General features: G+C 36.7%; 2 protein-coding genes across 2 annotated transcripts in view; one reads left to right on the plus strand and one right to left on the minus strand.

The window, feature by feature from the left end:
- The window catches only part of Mctp1 (multiple C2 and transmembrane domain containing 1), an 865,685-nt gene that overhangs the window by 670,028 nt on the left and 177,943 nt on the right, over positions 1-17,714 (minus strand). The gene's annotated exons all lie outside the window — the stretch shown is intronic.
- Positions 1-17,714, plus strand: part of Cast (calpastatin) — a 108,029-nt gene that overhangs the window by 31,012 nt on the left and 59,303 nt on the right. Inside the window, exon 3 of the mRNA XM_032899112.1 lies at positions 16,697-16,756. Coding sequence (XP_032755003.1) covers positions 16,697-16,756 — 60 coding nt within the window. The remainder of the gene's footprint in view (positions 1-16,696; positions 16,757-17,714) is intronic.

Genomic DNA, 17,714 nt, shown 5'->3' on the forward strand with positions numbered 1-17,714 from the left:
GCACATCATAAGTATTCAATATTCCCAAGTACTGCATATACTATTTTCAATTTTTTATGTTACAGTAGTTCACATTTGAATAAAAATGTACTTGCCTTTATTTTTCTAAGACGTTTTTCTCAGTATAATTATGTCTTTGAGATCTATTGCTAAATCACCTCTATATTTGTTGTGTGACTCATTACACATTCTCTGTTGAACCATAAGAAAGGAGGTAGCCACTGCACTGGGTGTGACATTTTTGGAAGGGTTTCACTTTTATGAAACTTGCTTTTTGAAACACTCCTTATATATTATTTATATACTACTCTTCAGGCAACATTATGAAAATTACAAATATTCACTTACTTTGTGTATGTTTAGTGTGCTAAACTGACTGTTATTTGATAAAATGTTTGTAGTAGTATAATAGTTTGCACAATGTTATGATGTACTCTCCCACTGAAATTAATATTTTTTGTTTTCTAAGAAAAAAGCAGCAACTTTGAGGAGTAGTCAGCCTCCCAGACCACATGTTGGTAGAGCAGTCACAGCCACCAATGTCAGTCATTCCTGAATCCAAGAAAGCCTTTGATCCTCATTGCTTTACAAGGAAGGCATCTGTGGGTAGGGCACAGAGGGAAAGCAGCAAGCATGCATACATACACCTCAGGATGCCTTCAAGGGCACACTTCCTCTAAAACTCCCTAAACAGTATCACCAATTGGTTCAAGTCTTGGAGCCCACAGGAAGCATTTATCACTTAAACAGCCACATAGTTGCTTGTTTATTAGTTTTGATAATTGATTGAAAGGCCATTACTCACAAAAATTATTGGATATCATACTGTTTCTGTGTTGGAAGAGAGGATGAGCTTCTCTTTTAGAAAATAAATTTATTTATGTGTTTGTTAGCTCCTGTGTGAGCTTTTGTGCACCATGTATGTGCAGGTGCCCTCAGAGGCAAGGAGTGTTAGAAGTACTAGAACTGGAGTTACAAGCAGTTGTTAGCTGACATGAGTGGGAACTTGAACCCAGGTTTAAGAGCAATATGGGCTCTTATCCACTAAGCTATTACTGATTTAAAAATCTAGTAAAACCATTTATGGTATAATTGTTGCTATACTAACACTATATAATGTGTTTTATAACTATTATTATAATAAATATCTGTAGATAGTCTTGGGTTTTTGCATATATTGCAAATGAACGATTGTTCTCTGGATTCTTTAGAAAATGATTCAAATCTCTCACATGATCATTCTTCACACCAGGTTCTCTGCTATGTGTTGTTTATAATTATCTTATAAGATCCATTCATAACATTGATTTATTTATTCCTCTATTACATAGGAAACAATGGCTCAAGAGTTAGGTTACCTTAATGAGCTACCCAAACCAGTAAGATGGAAGTAGGATTGACCTAGGTTTTCTGAGTAGTCTGTGATGATAGGTTCCATAAACTCAGAGTCTTTTCTTGTAATATTAACACCTCTGAGCTTTGCAACTTATAAAGGGATTACTGAAACATCACCATTCAAGTCAAATGATCACTGTAGCTAGTAGTTTGGAATGCATACAATTTTCCTATTAATCCTATTGCAATTCTGTGGCCGATTATGTACAAGATTATTTGAAACATTGTATATCTCATAATTCCCTACACAGCATTTTATGTAAATATCTTTTCTTTAAAACTGATGATTATCACATGAAGTTTGTTAATGTTTTAATTTATGCCATTTGTTTGATGAATGATTGATACTTTAGCTTCTCCAAAATTCTCAAGGTACTTGGCAAAAAAGGAATCCAAACTTTGAAATGTTTGACTAAGGAAGCAGTACTTCTTCAGTGAGCATTAGTGTTGTAGAGTCCCCAACATTAGCAATAAAGGCTAAAACAGTGCAGTTCTCAAAGTCAAACAGCCCTATATTTAAAACTCATAGTCTTTCAATGTTCTTTGTGATTTTTACTGGCTGACAGAAGAGAGATTTGAAAAGGTCTATAGATACACCCAAAATGGTAAATTTGGGCAATAATAGCCCTAACCTAATATTACAGATGCAACATCTTTTTAACTGACTCTTGAGTATCAAAATAGCTTGTATGGAATGTCTCTATAGAAAATTTTGCTGTTAGAATATAGTAGTCAAAGTTATTTCTGATTAGAATCTACCCTGGATCGTTTAGGATACAAATGAATTTCTTCAGGGAGAGTGTGATGGTTTGTATACGCTTGACGGAGGGAGTGACATTATTAGAATGTTGGAGATGTGTCCCTGTGGGCATGGGCTTTAATTCCCTTGTCCTAACTGTCTGGAAGCCAATCTTCCCCTAAGGGCCTTCAGATGAAGATATGGAACTCTGAGCTCCTCCTGCACCACTGCCATGCCTTGATAATAATGGACTGAACCTCTCAACCTGTAATCCAGCCCATTTAAATGTTGTCCTTATAAGAGTTGCATTGGTCATGGTGTCTGTTCACAGCAGTAAAGCCCTAACTAAAACAGACAGTAAATAGCTAAAAGATAACTCACAAGAATTAAGCAGAAGGAAACTAAAGCTTTGTGGCCTGGAATATTCCACAGCAGTACAGGGAACATCTCCAGTTAAATCCTGCTACAACCACAGCTCAACATTTAGTTGAGGACCTTATACCAGAAACTTCTGCCATCAAATCCATTTTGTAGCATTTCTGCCTTTATGGATAGAGGCATCCTTACATTGTTCATTTCCAAGCTCATCTTAACAATGACAAAAAGGTTTATTTTTATTTACGTGAATGTGTGTGCCTGGATATAGGTGAGTGGGAGCCCTCAGAAGGCAGAAGGTGTTGGACATGCTGTTATAAGCAATAGCAAATTGCCTGGTGTGGGCTACTAAGAACCAAACTCAGGTGTCCTTGAAGAGGTTAAGCACTCTTAACCTCAGCCTTCTCTGAATTCTCCAAATATAGCACATTTGACTGACCAGTGTAACTAACATGACTCAATCTTTCTTCAAGAGACTATGGAATGTATGAAGGCCATTCTTGTTCAAACTACCACACCAGGCATCTTGAATCATGTTTAGTTTATGAGATAGATGACTGTGTAAATAGGAAAGGCTTTTATTTTAATAATCATACATGTACTTTAATGTACTATAAATGACACTTTAAATTCATCATATCAATACTTTTGCTTAACACAAGGCTAGATTATCAGTTTAAAGGGAAATCTATTTTAAAATTAATAATCATGATATATATGTAGCAGATTTTAAAATAATATGTAAATAATATATAAATAACTAACATTTGGTGATATGTTCCAGTTGGTAATTCTTATGTTTTTATATACATATTGAATATGTGGGAGTTATTGAGATGAAGTTTTTGATTCAGGACGCCTGGAGTGAGGCTTGTATCCTGCCTTTCTAACAAGCTCCCGGCTGTTGCTTTTGCTATGGTTTAGTGTTTAAATACCTCTGCCTTGGGTTACCTGTGTATCAATGGAGAATTTTGCGGAAATGAAGATTCTCAGGCTTGAGGCTACAGAATTGGTTCCCTAGAAAGGAGCAAAGCCTAGTACTTAAGTATTGAATAGGCGGCCCCATGTAGTGAAAATACCATGGTTTCTGAAAAACCCACTCAGTTGGAGGACAACACTCAGGGAAGATGACAACCACAGCAGTGGCTGGTGAGGGAATCAGTAATTAAGTAACATCCTTGCCTATTTCTGAGCATGGAAACCCCTATCTCCCTGGCCCGCAAGCTAAGAACTGCTGTAAAGTTCACTTCTATCTCTGTGGTTACTATTCTGACTCATCTGGAGCACAGAAGCCTGCCCCACTGCCTTCATTGAAGAACTCACAGCTACCTAATGCCAGGAGCCAGAGTAAAAGGAAAAGGAAAATAATCCACTGGGAGACGCACCTCGACAAGGCAGAAGGCAGATAGTACCACTGTGCTAACAATGGAATGTGGAGAACACAGCAGTTAAGGGGAGAGCTCCCCTCTTTTAATGATCTCTAATTATCATCTCTTTATTGACTGAATGCATCCTGAGTCTTTGCTCATCTGTCATTACCTGGGTCTAAGGTCTCATTTGTCAAACACTGTACACCTACACTTCCTCAAGTTTAAGCCCAAGCAGAGGGGCCAGGGTGGTTATCCTAGTTGGTTTATGCCTTTAGGAAAACATTGATTTCCTTATGTCTTTTAAAATATGGTAACTAACTGCATCAGTCACTCTGTAACTTGGCTTTCTTTTCAAAAAGTATTGCCTTTCCCTTAGTTAATTAATTAATTAATTATCAGCCTAGAATAGCAGTATAGATTTCTGAATTTATAAATTTGGTGGTTTCAGATCTATTCTTCAGTTTTCAATCATGAAAATGATTTAGTACAATTCATATTATGTTAAACTGTTCTTCTAAAAATCCAATATGAAGTTTTAGAGATTTTTATAATCTGGGATTATCACTGCCATCTTTCATTAACTTCATGGCTTCAATCATTGAGGTTATTTTGTTAGTCAAAAAGTGTTATCCTGGAGCAGTAGACCTGCCAGCCTTTGCTGCTGCGTATAGTACATAGTGTGTGTCCTACATAGTGTGTATTACGGGATACAGAGGAAGTTAACCAGTCTGGATATGCCAAGCCCTACTAAGAAGCACCACTAGGGAGCACTAATGGATTTCGGCCCAGGCGCTGCTGCAGGTTTCAGGTTTCAGGGCCAGCGCCCTGCGGAGGAGGGCGGGAGCCCTGGCATACCTCGCCCCGCCTTGTGAGCCTTGTGCGTCACTCTGCAGGTTCAGTTTAGGCTGGGAACTGAAAAGGCAGAGGTTGAGTTCGACCGACCCGGAATGCTGTCATTCCCTAAACCAAGCTGAAGTCTTGGCGCCAGTCGTCACACTCTGAGTAAGTACTGACTTAGGTCATATTGCTTCAAAGCCGCTCCTGTCTGTCACAGGCCCAGAATGTATTCCCGGCCAGGGACACATTCTCTTACTGTTGTTATGGCTGAAGTTTGTATTTCTTTCCAGATAGGCTCTAAGTTTGAAGGAAATTAACTTACCAGCCTTCCTGTCCATAATACTCTTAATGATCTTATAGCATGGAATTTCTCTGCTGACTGGACATGAAAGATTACAAAACATGGGTTTGTGTCCCCTGGACCTCACGTTGAAAAATCATTAACATCTTATTTAATGATTCGGCTTGACACTTTCTGATCTTTAGCATTAGATGCTCCCTAACCCCACCTACGCTGAAGGTCTGTGACTCCCCCCTTCCCCGCTCCCAAGCCCCTCCTTCATGACTTGTGTTTCAGAGAATGAGCTCACTGTATGTGACCTTTCTGTGTACCTGACACTTACTGGGTGTGGTGGAGCAAGTGTTGTAACATGTTTTAGCTCTGTTTCCCTGAATACAACCAGAGACTGTAGAAAGATAACATCACTTTTAAGAACATGTTGTTTTATCAGATTTCAGGATGTCTTCTGTAATGTTAAGGTCCCACATTCTCCAGTTGTTTATACTTTCTGAGAAGGAAGTTCATTATTCCCTCTGTGATCCCTGAGAAAATGAGGCAGAAAGTTTATGCACCTCATTCAGTGTGACTTGGGAGCCAGGGAGTCTTAAAGAACCCCCGATCTGACCTGTTCATCAGTGAGAGCAATGCTTACTCAGCGACTCTGGAAAGTTCCTGCTTGTCAAGATGTTTTTCTAGAGGAGATTTCTGCCTTGCAGAGTAGCTCCTTAAGGACAGCTCAAAGGTGGAAAATGTATTCCCTGACCAATGGTTGATATTTTGCTTGTGGGAATGAATTTGATTTTTGTGCAATGATTTTCCAGATACTGAAAATGAGTATTAAATTTCACTAGGATGTGGTAAGTGGTGCCACTTGGATTCTAAGAGGCATAAAGTGCTAAAATGAAGTGGCAAAGGCTAGCAAATTTACTTCAAACTAGAAAATTAGCATTAAAGACTGATGGAGAAGGGAGACAGCCATTCGGGTGTGAGAAGCTAAAGAGGGAAACTCTGGGTGTGTGTGTGTGTGTGTGTGTGTGTGTGTGTGTGTGTGTGTGTGTGTGTGTGTGTGTTTTAATTTTGTGTCTGTTACAAACTTGAGCTTTGCAAGCTTTGAGATGGCATTTATGAAGCAGCCATTCTGATAAGAATGCTGTCTTTGTGGCAGTTCAGTTGTTTTGACAGAGGATTCCCAGACCATAAAGGGAGCTGATTATATAGAGTTAGTCTCCAGCAATTTACTTTCAGTTCCTCTATTGTTCTCTGTTAGAACTGGACAAGAATATATCTCCCCCACTAGGAAAATGTAAGAGGTATAGTGTAAAACAATAATTTAGAAGACTGAAACCAGAAAGAAAACTACCAGCCAAATCCAAGTAATTAATCGGAGCTAACTTTTTAAAAATGTCAGATGTTAGCTTTTCTATTGATGATTTATAAGAACAATTGTATCTTACAACTTAGGCAGAAGTACTTCCTTCCCTCAAATATGAACTGTCTGATGAATCTAGGCTTGTATTCCTATACACATATATCTTTGTATCTTCACCCTTTTTATAGCTTACAGTTCCCACATTTTGGAAATATTATGAATCTGAAATCTATATATTTCATTCTTATGTTTGGCCAGAGAACATATTTTTCCAATATGCTGCATGAATAATAGGACTTCTGGAATAGCACAGTGGTTCTTCATAAATAATTATATGTTGCTCTGAATGGCTAGAAGGAAAGTAAGTTGGCTACCTGATGCTTTTCAATAGACATATTCTTGGCACTTTTCATGACAGTCCCGACTTTTTCTGTTAACTCCATATTTTAAGGCTAATTTACAACATCTAGAACTTGATGGCTTCTGAGTAAGTCTGTTTATTTGAACATTAGCTATTTGGGTAACAACTGTGCTCATGCTATTAACAAAGAGGCATTGATTAGTTCTTCCCGAGTAGTGCTCTATTATCTACACTAAACAGGAGTAAGTTAGTTCAAAGTGACTGCCATAGGGCCTCATAAAAATAATTAGCAAATTCAATTAATATTGAAACAATATTAATCCTTATGACTATATTTCCTGAAAAATATTGTATTCTCACCTACACTGAGCATTGATGTATCATGGTCATGGTGCAGATATAAAACACTTTTATTATATCCATTTAAAAATTTAGAAATGCAATATCCACCCAATTTATTACTTCCTATGTCTATTAAACAGTTCTCTGTACTTACCAAACATTGAGTCTTATTACATGGAAAGTTATTACATAATCCAGTCCTATTGGCCTATAATGACTTCAGTGAATTCAAGTTTTACTATTCTGTGAGCCTGTAAAAAACATAAATTTATCTCTGAATCTCTACAGTATCTGCCATGATACCTTCAACGAAGCATTTGCTCAATAATTATTTCATTAAATGTATTGCAAAATATCTGACCCTCATTTCTATTTTTGCTATAATACACTCAAACTGTAGTCAAGTAACAAACATGTTAAGTTTCAAAAACCATATTTGCAATTTGTAGAGAACCAATAATAATGAATGTTGTTTTACCATTGCTATCTAACCCGAAAGAAGTCTCTACATTGATGCAACAGTACCCAGGGACTCTGTTTATATTAAAACAAAACCAATTTGCAGATTTAAAAACCCTGTGGTTAGATGCTCTTGACTACCTTCCCTTGTGTATGGATTGGATTTGCATTCTCTGTCATGTATGTCAGAGATTTTCATTTTGTCCTGTAGCTTTCCACAGCTAAGCTGGAAACCTCATAGCAGCAGCAGCAGCAGCCGTCCAAACTTCTTTTCAGTGTCCAGTTACTGATTTTGAAGTGTGTGTGTGTGTGTGTGTGTGTGTGTGTGTGTGTGTGTGTGTGTGTGTGTGTGTTTAATGTACAAAGTACACCAAGGTGTAAAATAGGAGAGGGAAACTTATGGACAGCTAGAATTACCTGCCCCAGAATTTTATGCGTTTCCTACCTCCAGTGACACATTTGGGTCACTCAAGTTTCTGACTTCATATTTGGCATCTAGCATCTGGAGGATGTGTGCCTTTAGCTAAAGCAAATTCCACTGTGTTTGTAAATTCATGATCATCCATTGCCCAGCGCAAGGAATTTTGGGATGGTGTTCAATATGTGCTTGTGGCTCATCTGTTCTTTGTATTTCCCAGCTTCATGCCAATAACTCCGCACCAGGCCTGTAGCAGGATTCCTTTCATCTGGACTTACTGGGTTCCCAGTTCCAGCTGTGGGGTTTCTTTCTGACATCATTGTGAGCCAATTATCTTCCAGTGTGCTCAGAGGAGGTTTCAACAACCATTAGGCTAAATGATTCATATAACATTTCATTTTCCCTTCTCAGTATTTGTATATTTATAAGATAAAGGTACATTAAGACATATTAATATATCTTAACCTAATAACATAATATTACATATATTTATATATGTCATGTACATATATATGACATATTTATAAATGAAAAACCAGAGTCTCAAAGAGTTTAAATATGTAACAGATAGCAAGATTAACCTTGATTCTGGTTATTGTTTGTTGACAAATCATACAAAGTATAGGACTTAGCTTACTTATAAATTTTATGTATAACTAAGCAGAACGTATATCAAAATTTAAGTAAGCACTGGAAATCAACTTACACTTTTATTGTTGTACCTATTATGTTAATATTATTTGATTTTTTTAAATAAATAAGGTTTATGTCTATTGATTGGAATCGGGAAATCTGCTGGTTAGTTTTGTGTCAGCTTGATGCAAGCTAAAGTCATTTGAGAGGAGGGAGACTTAATTGAGAAAATGCCCCCATAAGACTGACAAATGTCTTGGCCATTTTTTATATTAGTTATTGATGGGAAAGGGCCTAGCTCACTGTGGATGGTACCACCCCTGGTTTATGGTTCTGTGTTCTATTAAAGAGCAGAATAAGCAAGCCACGAGGAGCAAGCCAGATAGCAGCACTCCATGGACTCTGCTTCAGTTCCCTCTTCCAGGTTTCATTGAATTTTTGCTTGGCTTCCCTCAATGTACTGGGACATGGATAAATAACCCAATTAAAATCTTCCCCTCCCAGCGCTTGCCTATGCGCGAAATAAGTTGGGTCCCCAGCTCAAAAAAAAAAAAAAAAAATCTTCCCTCCCCAAGATGGTTTTGGTCATGGTGTTTCATCACAGCAGTAGTTATCCTAACTAAGATAGAAGTAGTAGCTTAATTGGTCTTCTTTAAACCATTTACATCGGCAGCACAAAAAGAAATATTAGCCATCTTTTAATATAGAAAATATTACTACTTATTAATGCTAAATATTAATAATAATAATGGCATATATTAATAGGAGTTCTAATACTGTTATATAGTTGAAGTATTAGTAGTATGTAACTAAAAATTCCCTTGCCATGTAAGAAATACAGGACTTTTGCTCAGATTGAGAGATAAGCAGTATTGCTCATTTTGTTAAATTTCAATTGAATTTCAATGTATTTTAAAATATACCTTATTCCACTGCATTTCTGCTTGAAATGAGAGTGGAGTGAATTAGTAATAAACTGGGGGGTGCTTGCTGCTCTGTGAAATAGGCACAGGACAGTTCAGAACTATGCTGAAGGTCACACAGCACTCATGTGACCCAGACTCGGAGTCAAGACCCACAGATACCAATTATTCTCTTTGCAGTCATGCTGACTCTTCAGTATTTGTAAAGATGTTACTTTCTATCAGTGTATATTCTGAATTTCCTAGTGCCATTTTATTTCATTCCCCATTTTAATTTTAGTCATCAGAAAGTCAGCTTGAATAAGAAGACATTGTTATAATTTTTGCCATTTTAACACTTTTATTGTTCAGAGCCAGACACTATGATGCATACCTATAATCCCAGCATTGCAAAGGCAAGGTTAGTTTCTTCTTTGAGGATGATAAAGAAGATTAGTGTATAACTTTTCAGAGCAATGATAACCATAGGACTGCCTGTCATTATAGGACAAATTGAATCAAAGTCAGTAAACTCTTACTGGTTAACTTTGACTTAATGACTTATGTGGACTTTTCTAAGCTTATAGGATGGTCCAATGATAGGACTCATAATCAGACACCGTCACCTACTCTTTGATCTTCCTAGCTTGTGTTGAGATCATATATTAGCTGTGGTTATTGTCCAATTGCTAGGCAGCATTTATGTGTTTATTTTTATTACATCAGAGGCCAAAGTTTCATGTATGCTCCACTGCCAAGAGCAATTAATGTTTTGGCACTCAATTTTTATCTTAGATTAGTCATCTTTTTCAATGTGCTCTCATAAATGTATGACGGTCTCTGATGAGCTGTTACTATTCTTTCCCAGATTGCTTCATTCTGAAGTACTAGATCAGCTACACTTTGAGCTGAATATCTGTAGGATTTCCCCATATCAAAGTTATGTGTAAGCTATTTTGCTTATCTGGAATGCTTACCTCATTTAAGAATTCATTTGTAGTTTTTGTAACCTCCAACATTTTTAGTTTTTTTTTTAAGTTGAATAAATGAAATTTGTTATAGCATAATATTCATGAACCTTGTCCATGAACCTTGTGTTCAGGCCTAGGCTCTATCACTTCCAAGCCTCACTTTGCTCATTTATTAAATATTGGTAATGATGTTTACTTCCTAAGTATTTGTAGAGATGTCCGGAAATCAGGCATATAAAGCATTTGTCCTAGTTCCTGACAAGATTCTGTGCTTCCTCATCTCCCTATTGATCACATTATACTAAATATGCAATAAATAGCAACTCTTTCTTTGATGCCTTTCCTAACCATCTCTGGAATCATACTTGAGAAATACAGAGTATGTCTGCTAATTACCTGTTATATTTAGTTCTACATTAGGTATTCTTAGGACCAACAACTTGCTAGCACACTTTTGCGTTCTTCCTAAAATAGCTCAACTTCATTTATAAATGACCATTTGTTTCTCTGCTACCAGATTTACATGTTGTTATATACATGTATTGTATAGCTCACAGTACAGCCCAAACTCTCTGCCTTAATGCTGTAGAGCCCACAGTGATTCTTATGTGTTTGATTTTGAATTAGGTTTTAGTCATTTCATTTTAGAAATATCTTATTGTTTGTAATTATTGTAACCTCCCTGTTCAATTTATATTGAAATTATATGCAATTATAAGAAATTGCATGATAGATGACTATATTGTAGCTCTTACTAAAAGCACACTTGAGGAAGGAACCCAGTCCAGTGTGACAGCAGGCAGTAAATAGAGAAGGGTCGATATTTCACGATAAAGCTGCAGACAGATTGATTGTTGTCAAATGGAAAAGTAGAGCACAGGCATGGGGCCTGACATTTTTGATAACCTTCAATAAAGGCTTACCCAAAAGTATGAAGGCCCATCAGTGCTCCAGTTCGGGATACTTTAAGGATCTCATTGCTAACTTGGGAAAAGAAGCAAGGTCTACCTTCGGAGAACAAAATCTAATATATCTGGTGTTGTATTCAGTATTTTATCAACTGAACCATCAGGCAGAGGTGAGGAAAGAGATTGACATGAGTGTAGAGGAATTTTAATCTAGAAACATGGCTGCTCTGCCAAGAGATTGAATCCAATGACCTTTAGGTTTATGTGATCCAGCTGTAATACAGACATGCCACACACCTTTAAGCCCTCTGACTTGAACACACACACACACACACACACACACACACACACACACACACACACACACACACACATGAGAGAGAGAGAGAGAGAGAGAGAGAGAGAGAGAGATTGATTGATTGATTGATTGAGTGATTGATTTTACTGTGACAATTTTACAGAGACACGTTGCGGTGAAAAAAAGAACAAGCAAGATAATCAGAAGGAGACAGAAGATTAGAGCAGATTGCCAGTCAGATTGAGGTCAAGCAGAGCAATTCAGCAATTCAGTCAGCAGCCAATTTGAATTAGTCATTTTGAAGAGGAGTTTCAAGTCAGAACAACTGAGTTGATCCAGCCAGCCTGAGTTCAGAAGGAGAAAGAAAAGGTAAACTTATTCAGAAGTGAGCATTTGAGATGATAGTTAATGTCAGGCAAATAAAAGTTACTTTATAAATCTGGCTGGCTCCAGTGGAGGTAGTGAAGATATAAAAGCCATGTATATATGCCTGGAAAGAAGTCAAATGCCTCCAGCACCCAAGCATTATATTTAGGTTTATGTTAGGTTCTGGCTTTGTAGCCAGAGAGTTAAGAAGCTGAGGGAGTAATTTTTCTATTACCTGGAATTAGTGTCAAGAGAATGGATAAAAGATCATTCCAGAAGCCTGTCCCTTAGTCAGAAACTCAATTCTCTCACCTTTATAATAACCCATTTATTTATAAATGGGAATTTATAAGAACCTTCAGGGGCTCTCAAAACCAAATTTGATTCCACCTTTACAAATGGCCTTCCCTTCTCATGCAACCTCACTAGATATACACATTCAACCCTAGGCCCTAGAGAGAGATGCAGTGGGTATGAAATGGGTCAACAGCTTATTTAAAGGAGGCAGATTTGGTAGAGGAGGCCATTCATGATGCAACAATGTTACCACTTCCTCTTTATGATAGAGTGACCTGGGGTTGAAGGAGGATTCTCAGCAAGACTGACTAAGATAGAGAAGTTATGATGCCAGGCTGAAAGCTGGGGGGTGTACCTTAAAGGGCACATGTGATACTCATGTTTTAAGAGGGAAAAAAAGTTCTTACCAGTGACATTTTCATGATAATAACAAAGATAGGGATGATTATATGGTGTGTGTCCAAAGATCCAATGTGCTAGCCATTCTATAGTAGATGATTGGAAATGATGATGCAGTACTGGAGACTTAGGGACTTTAAAAGCAAGTGAAGCAATTTCTGGTTTTGTATGATATATTTCACAGTAGGAACCTTTGCTCATTCTGCCTAAGCATTGGAGATGTGGCAGAAAGGAAGGCTTATATGCCCAGAATGGGAGACTTTGGGGAAATAGAACCATTTCTATTTTTTTTTCCAGAGGTCTTAAAACCAACTTTTCTTTCACTCATCTTTCTAATTTTCATTGTATTAAATTTCAGGAATTCTTACAATAATGAATATGCAAATTTGAGATTTTAAAAATAATGTCAGAAAATATAATATTTAGTTAGAAAATTAAATGTTTATTTTTTATTCTATAGCTAATGTCTCATCAGCATTGTTTTATTTTAATGTAACTTGTTATAACACGCTTGAGTTGGACCTTTGTTTTATCCCATGAGAAACCTTTTAACACTTCTGCTGCATCACTTAAGTTATGAAACAAACCTTCTTGGTGTGCTTGTTTATTTTGTTTGTTTTTTTGCCACTGGACTCAACTACTCAAGGCCATAGTTATGTCTTATTGTGTATTCTCAATTTCTGGAGCAGTGCTTTTTAGATTATGTCTCTTTGGTGGGAGGATGGTGAATTATTTTTATCAGGGCATTACCCTGACGCTTGTTACTTGATCCTGCTTTAGCTCACATAAATACTCAGCATCTCTGGGTACTTAGACATTCTTTGGGTTTGCAAAGGTATGTATAGTTTCAACTGTACCCTGATCTGACATGCAGTGCTAGCTCCATGGAGGTATTTTAGTGAATGTATGAGAATATTTGAAAACTGATAGCTCTTGACATTCCCAGGACCAGTGAGTGCTAGGCATTGCAGTGCTGTGACACAATGGGCCTGGTGTTTGTGCTAGCATAGGCAACTATCCATTTTACATGGATGCATCTCCTTGGACTTTTGTTTATATGCTCCCCCCACATCCTGTGTTCATATGTAATCTATCATACCTTCATATCATAGTCTGAACTTTCATGGGACTCTCACTTGCTGGAGTGATTGTTTAACTCATGTCATTTCTGCCTAGGTTCTTACCTTTCACAAAGGCAAAGATATATATCGTCATCACAATATCCTCAGAACTTAACACAGACTCATACTGTGTTCCACATAAACTGAAGGAACCAGTAAACAGTGGTGAACCCTGGAAATGAGACTCCATTTTCCCATCTGTTTAGAGTCGATTAAATTAGTCATTAACAAGGTCATTGCTAACACTCTTTAAAGATCTAGAAGTTAACTTTTCATAGCTTTTCACTCACTATTGGCATTGATGTTCATGGTTGGCAATGCAGATAGTATGGAATGAAGGTATATTCATTCAGTTTCTTACATGAAATAATAAACATTAAACACTCCTTGCTTTCACCTATGGAATAAGAGCTGAACAAGCCATAACAACCCAGAGTTGAGAGGGTTAGTAATGGTATGGGGTCATTTCCATTTTTTCAAGTCCCCGAAATCAGAATTTATATTTCAGTTTTTGGAAAATTTGGCATGTCTTAATGTGGAATTTCCATGGAAGACTCTATACAGGTGCTGCCAATGTCTAAGTCCCATTTTGACCATGCTTCTGTATAGCTGGTATGTGGAGAGGTTTTATTATTCCTAGTGAGCATTTAATGTCTCCATTATTGGACATGAGACTCCGTTTCAGGATTTATTTAATGGAGTAGTAGTTGGGCAGAGATAATCCAAAGATATGTGCTCTTATAAATATTTTAATAAATTTAGATGTTTAAAATCAACATTTTATGAAGCCAGAGAAGAGTCCTTGGTACTCGTACAGAGTATTCTCGTTCAATTCTAAGCACACACATGGTGGCCCACAACCACTCATAATTCTAGTTCCAGGGAACATGATATTCTCTTTAGATTTCTTCTGGGTACCAGGCATGCACATTGTGTGTGTGTTTGTGTGTGTGTGTGTATTTACATATAGGCAAAACTCATACAAATAAAATAAATAACAAAAAACTTTACAAATTTAATTTTCACCTAAATATTTTCATCATAGAAAACACTTTTTCCTACAGTTTGTTTCTGCTGCTTGTTTGACATAGATGAGGAAAGGCACTTGCTGAATTTGGTTAGAAATTCATAAATTTCTATCTTCACAATATGTGAAGAACAAATTTTATTCTCAGTGAAAAATATGGCTATTTATATATTTCTCCACTAATTTATCTATAAAGATAATCTATCTTTCTTATCCTTAAGAGAAAGTATAAGAGAGATTATTATAGTGCTTGTGGAGAAGGTGGGGAGGATATGCACACATGCTGTTGGGACACACGACTGATTCCTGCCTTAAGAGTGCTCAGAAAAAAAGTATTTTCATATGGTTTTGTTTGAAAAGTCAGTGTGCTAAAACTGTAAGTTACCATAGTTGAGTTACTGTAGTGTTAGCCGAGGTCTGTGGATAAGTGATTTCAGTCATGGGAACTAGGTAACAGGATCATACTACGATCCTCTCGAGTGGGAATATGAGTGGGAGAAAAGGAAGGAGGAGGAGTGAAAGGCTCCTTGTGATGCTTCTTGACATAACTTCTGAAGTGGCTCAGGGCCAGGCATTGGAGACAGAGTGAGGCCCACATTATACACCCTTTCCACCTTCCTAATAGAATTACAGCTATATTGACAGTGAGTTGTTCAAGTAGGCAACTTATGTGAGATGAGATTCCTTAGCCGTGAAGTCTAATGTATTCAAATGTGAAGAGCTTTAAGTGAACCTGAGTTGGCATTTGCCAAAATGGCCAATATCTGTTTTAATATTATCAGCTAAATAATAATATAAACCAAGTAATGGAATAATACTCAATATATGAATGCATCCACAGGCTCAGGCATCTCCCACTTCTTAGGTGATTCACTTGTAGGACTCCACCTCCACTATGCATTCCAAAGGAGGGCATTTCAGTTTCTATTTGCCCTGTCTTCCATCTTCTTTTTCCTTATATGGCACTAAAGGACAACTGCCATTTGTGTTGTGTACTTGTTTATTCAAATTTTATAATGTATTTAGTTAATTACTTGTGGCTGTGATACAATACCTGAAATAATTTATGTAAAGAAAGCAGACTTTATTTCAGCTCACAGTTTTGGTGTTCACAGTCCACTTACAACCATGCCATCCTAATGGCTCCATTCTTCCAGCTAAGCTCCACTTCAAAAAGTTCCATAGCTTTCAAAAAGCACTAGTGCAGGACCAAGTATTCAGAAGCATGTGGGGATTCCTTCTCATTCAAACTACTTCATATTAGAAATAATGTGCTAGTATAATGTACACAATTATCACAAATACTTATAAAACCAGCAAAATAGGAATATGTCATATTTTACATGGCTGAAAAACTGAGACAAAGTAACAGGTGCTAGTAAATAACACCTAGCTAGGATTTAAATAAAGTTATAAAAGGGTTCTAACAAGTGTCAAAGTACACATTCTTTTTAAAAATATTAACAATTATAACAAAGTTTACCAAATATATATATATACATATATATATATGTATATATATATATATATATATATATATATATATGTACAAGGTAATTGTTATCTACTGAAGGAAAAACTTGTTTAGGAAATTAAACATAAAAAACTCCTGGCTAGTATTATGTAACACATAATAGACTCTAAATTTGAATCCATGATCACAAAGACTTTTACCCTCTGGCTGGCAATACAGATTGGAGTTTGTGGACATGGTACTACAAACAAGGAAAAACCATGGTGGAAAATATGGGCAGTGCAGTGAAGAAAAGATGAGGGCAATTTTAAGGGGGGTTATGACAAGTCTGACTTTTTATTTCTTTCTTTTCTAGGTGACAGCTTCCTCTGCTGCCACTGGCACATCTCCCAGAATGAGTACCACAGAAGCTAAGGTAAAATACTTTGGGGGGCAAGCTGAATACATGCCCTTTAACTTGTTTGTCAGCAATCTCCTTAGCTTAGGAAACTCACATTCTGTAAGTCAGCATCTTCTTCCTGAGTTGGAACCTTGTGCAAATTCTCTGTTGTTTGAGACTCTTTCAAAAGAGTCACTGCAGAATTTTTTCCCTTGATTACATTTTGGAAAGAAGAGATAATCACTCCAAATAACATCTCCTGGCACTGAGTGAATAGCAATCCTTGTTTCTTGGTAATAATTGTAATATTTTTGGTAGATATTTACAAGTAAAAAACTTATACTAAGTGACCTCAGAAGCAAAAGAAAAGGATACTGGTTGATTCAGATGCTTTCTGATATGTGGATCATGGAGTAGAGTGCCATTTCCTTGACAAATTTCTTTGAGCTCTGTTGGGTAGTTAAACTTATATTCCTTGGAACTTTAGGAGAATAAAAGGCGTGGAGTTGCTACATAGGATGAGCCTAGTTCTAACAGATGACTGAAGCTATCTCAACATCTCTACCTTAGTTACTGCAACTCAAGCTGTTTCTTAGAAGTATTTCAGGGTTCAAATTAATGAGGAGGCATTTGCAAAGTGTTCTCATCCTGTTTGTTTATGTATTCCAGTATTTGACTATGTTAAGAGCTCCTGGCTCCATTATTATCAAATTGCTTTATCTACACTTTCCAGCTTTTGTTTGTTTTCTATCTCCCATGTCATTATGTTGCCTAAGCATTTTCCTGTTCCAGGTATGTGAAAGCATAAGTTACTACTAGGGATTCTTTTACCTCATTTTGAATTAGAACAGTGCAAATATCTGGGAGTAAACTGTCCATTTATCTAAATTTAATAAAATTTAGCTTTAAAATTTATATTTGCCTGATGGTTTTATTTAATAGTTTACCTGTATATTAATTTTTAAATCATAGTATAATATTAATTCCACTATCT

Source organism: Rattus rattus, chromosome 3 (genome assembly GCF_011064425.1).
Source record: "Rattus rattus isolate New Zealand chromosome 3, Rrattus_CSIRO_v1, whole genome shotgun sequence".
Taxonomy (NCBI): domain Eukaryota; kingdom Metazoa; phylum Chordata; class Mammalia; order Rodentia; family Muridae; genus Rattus; species Rattus rattus.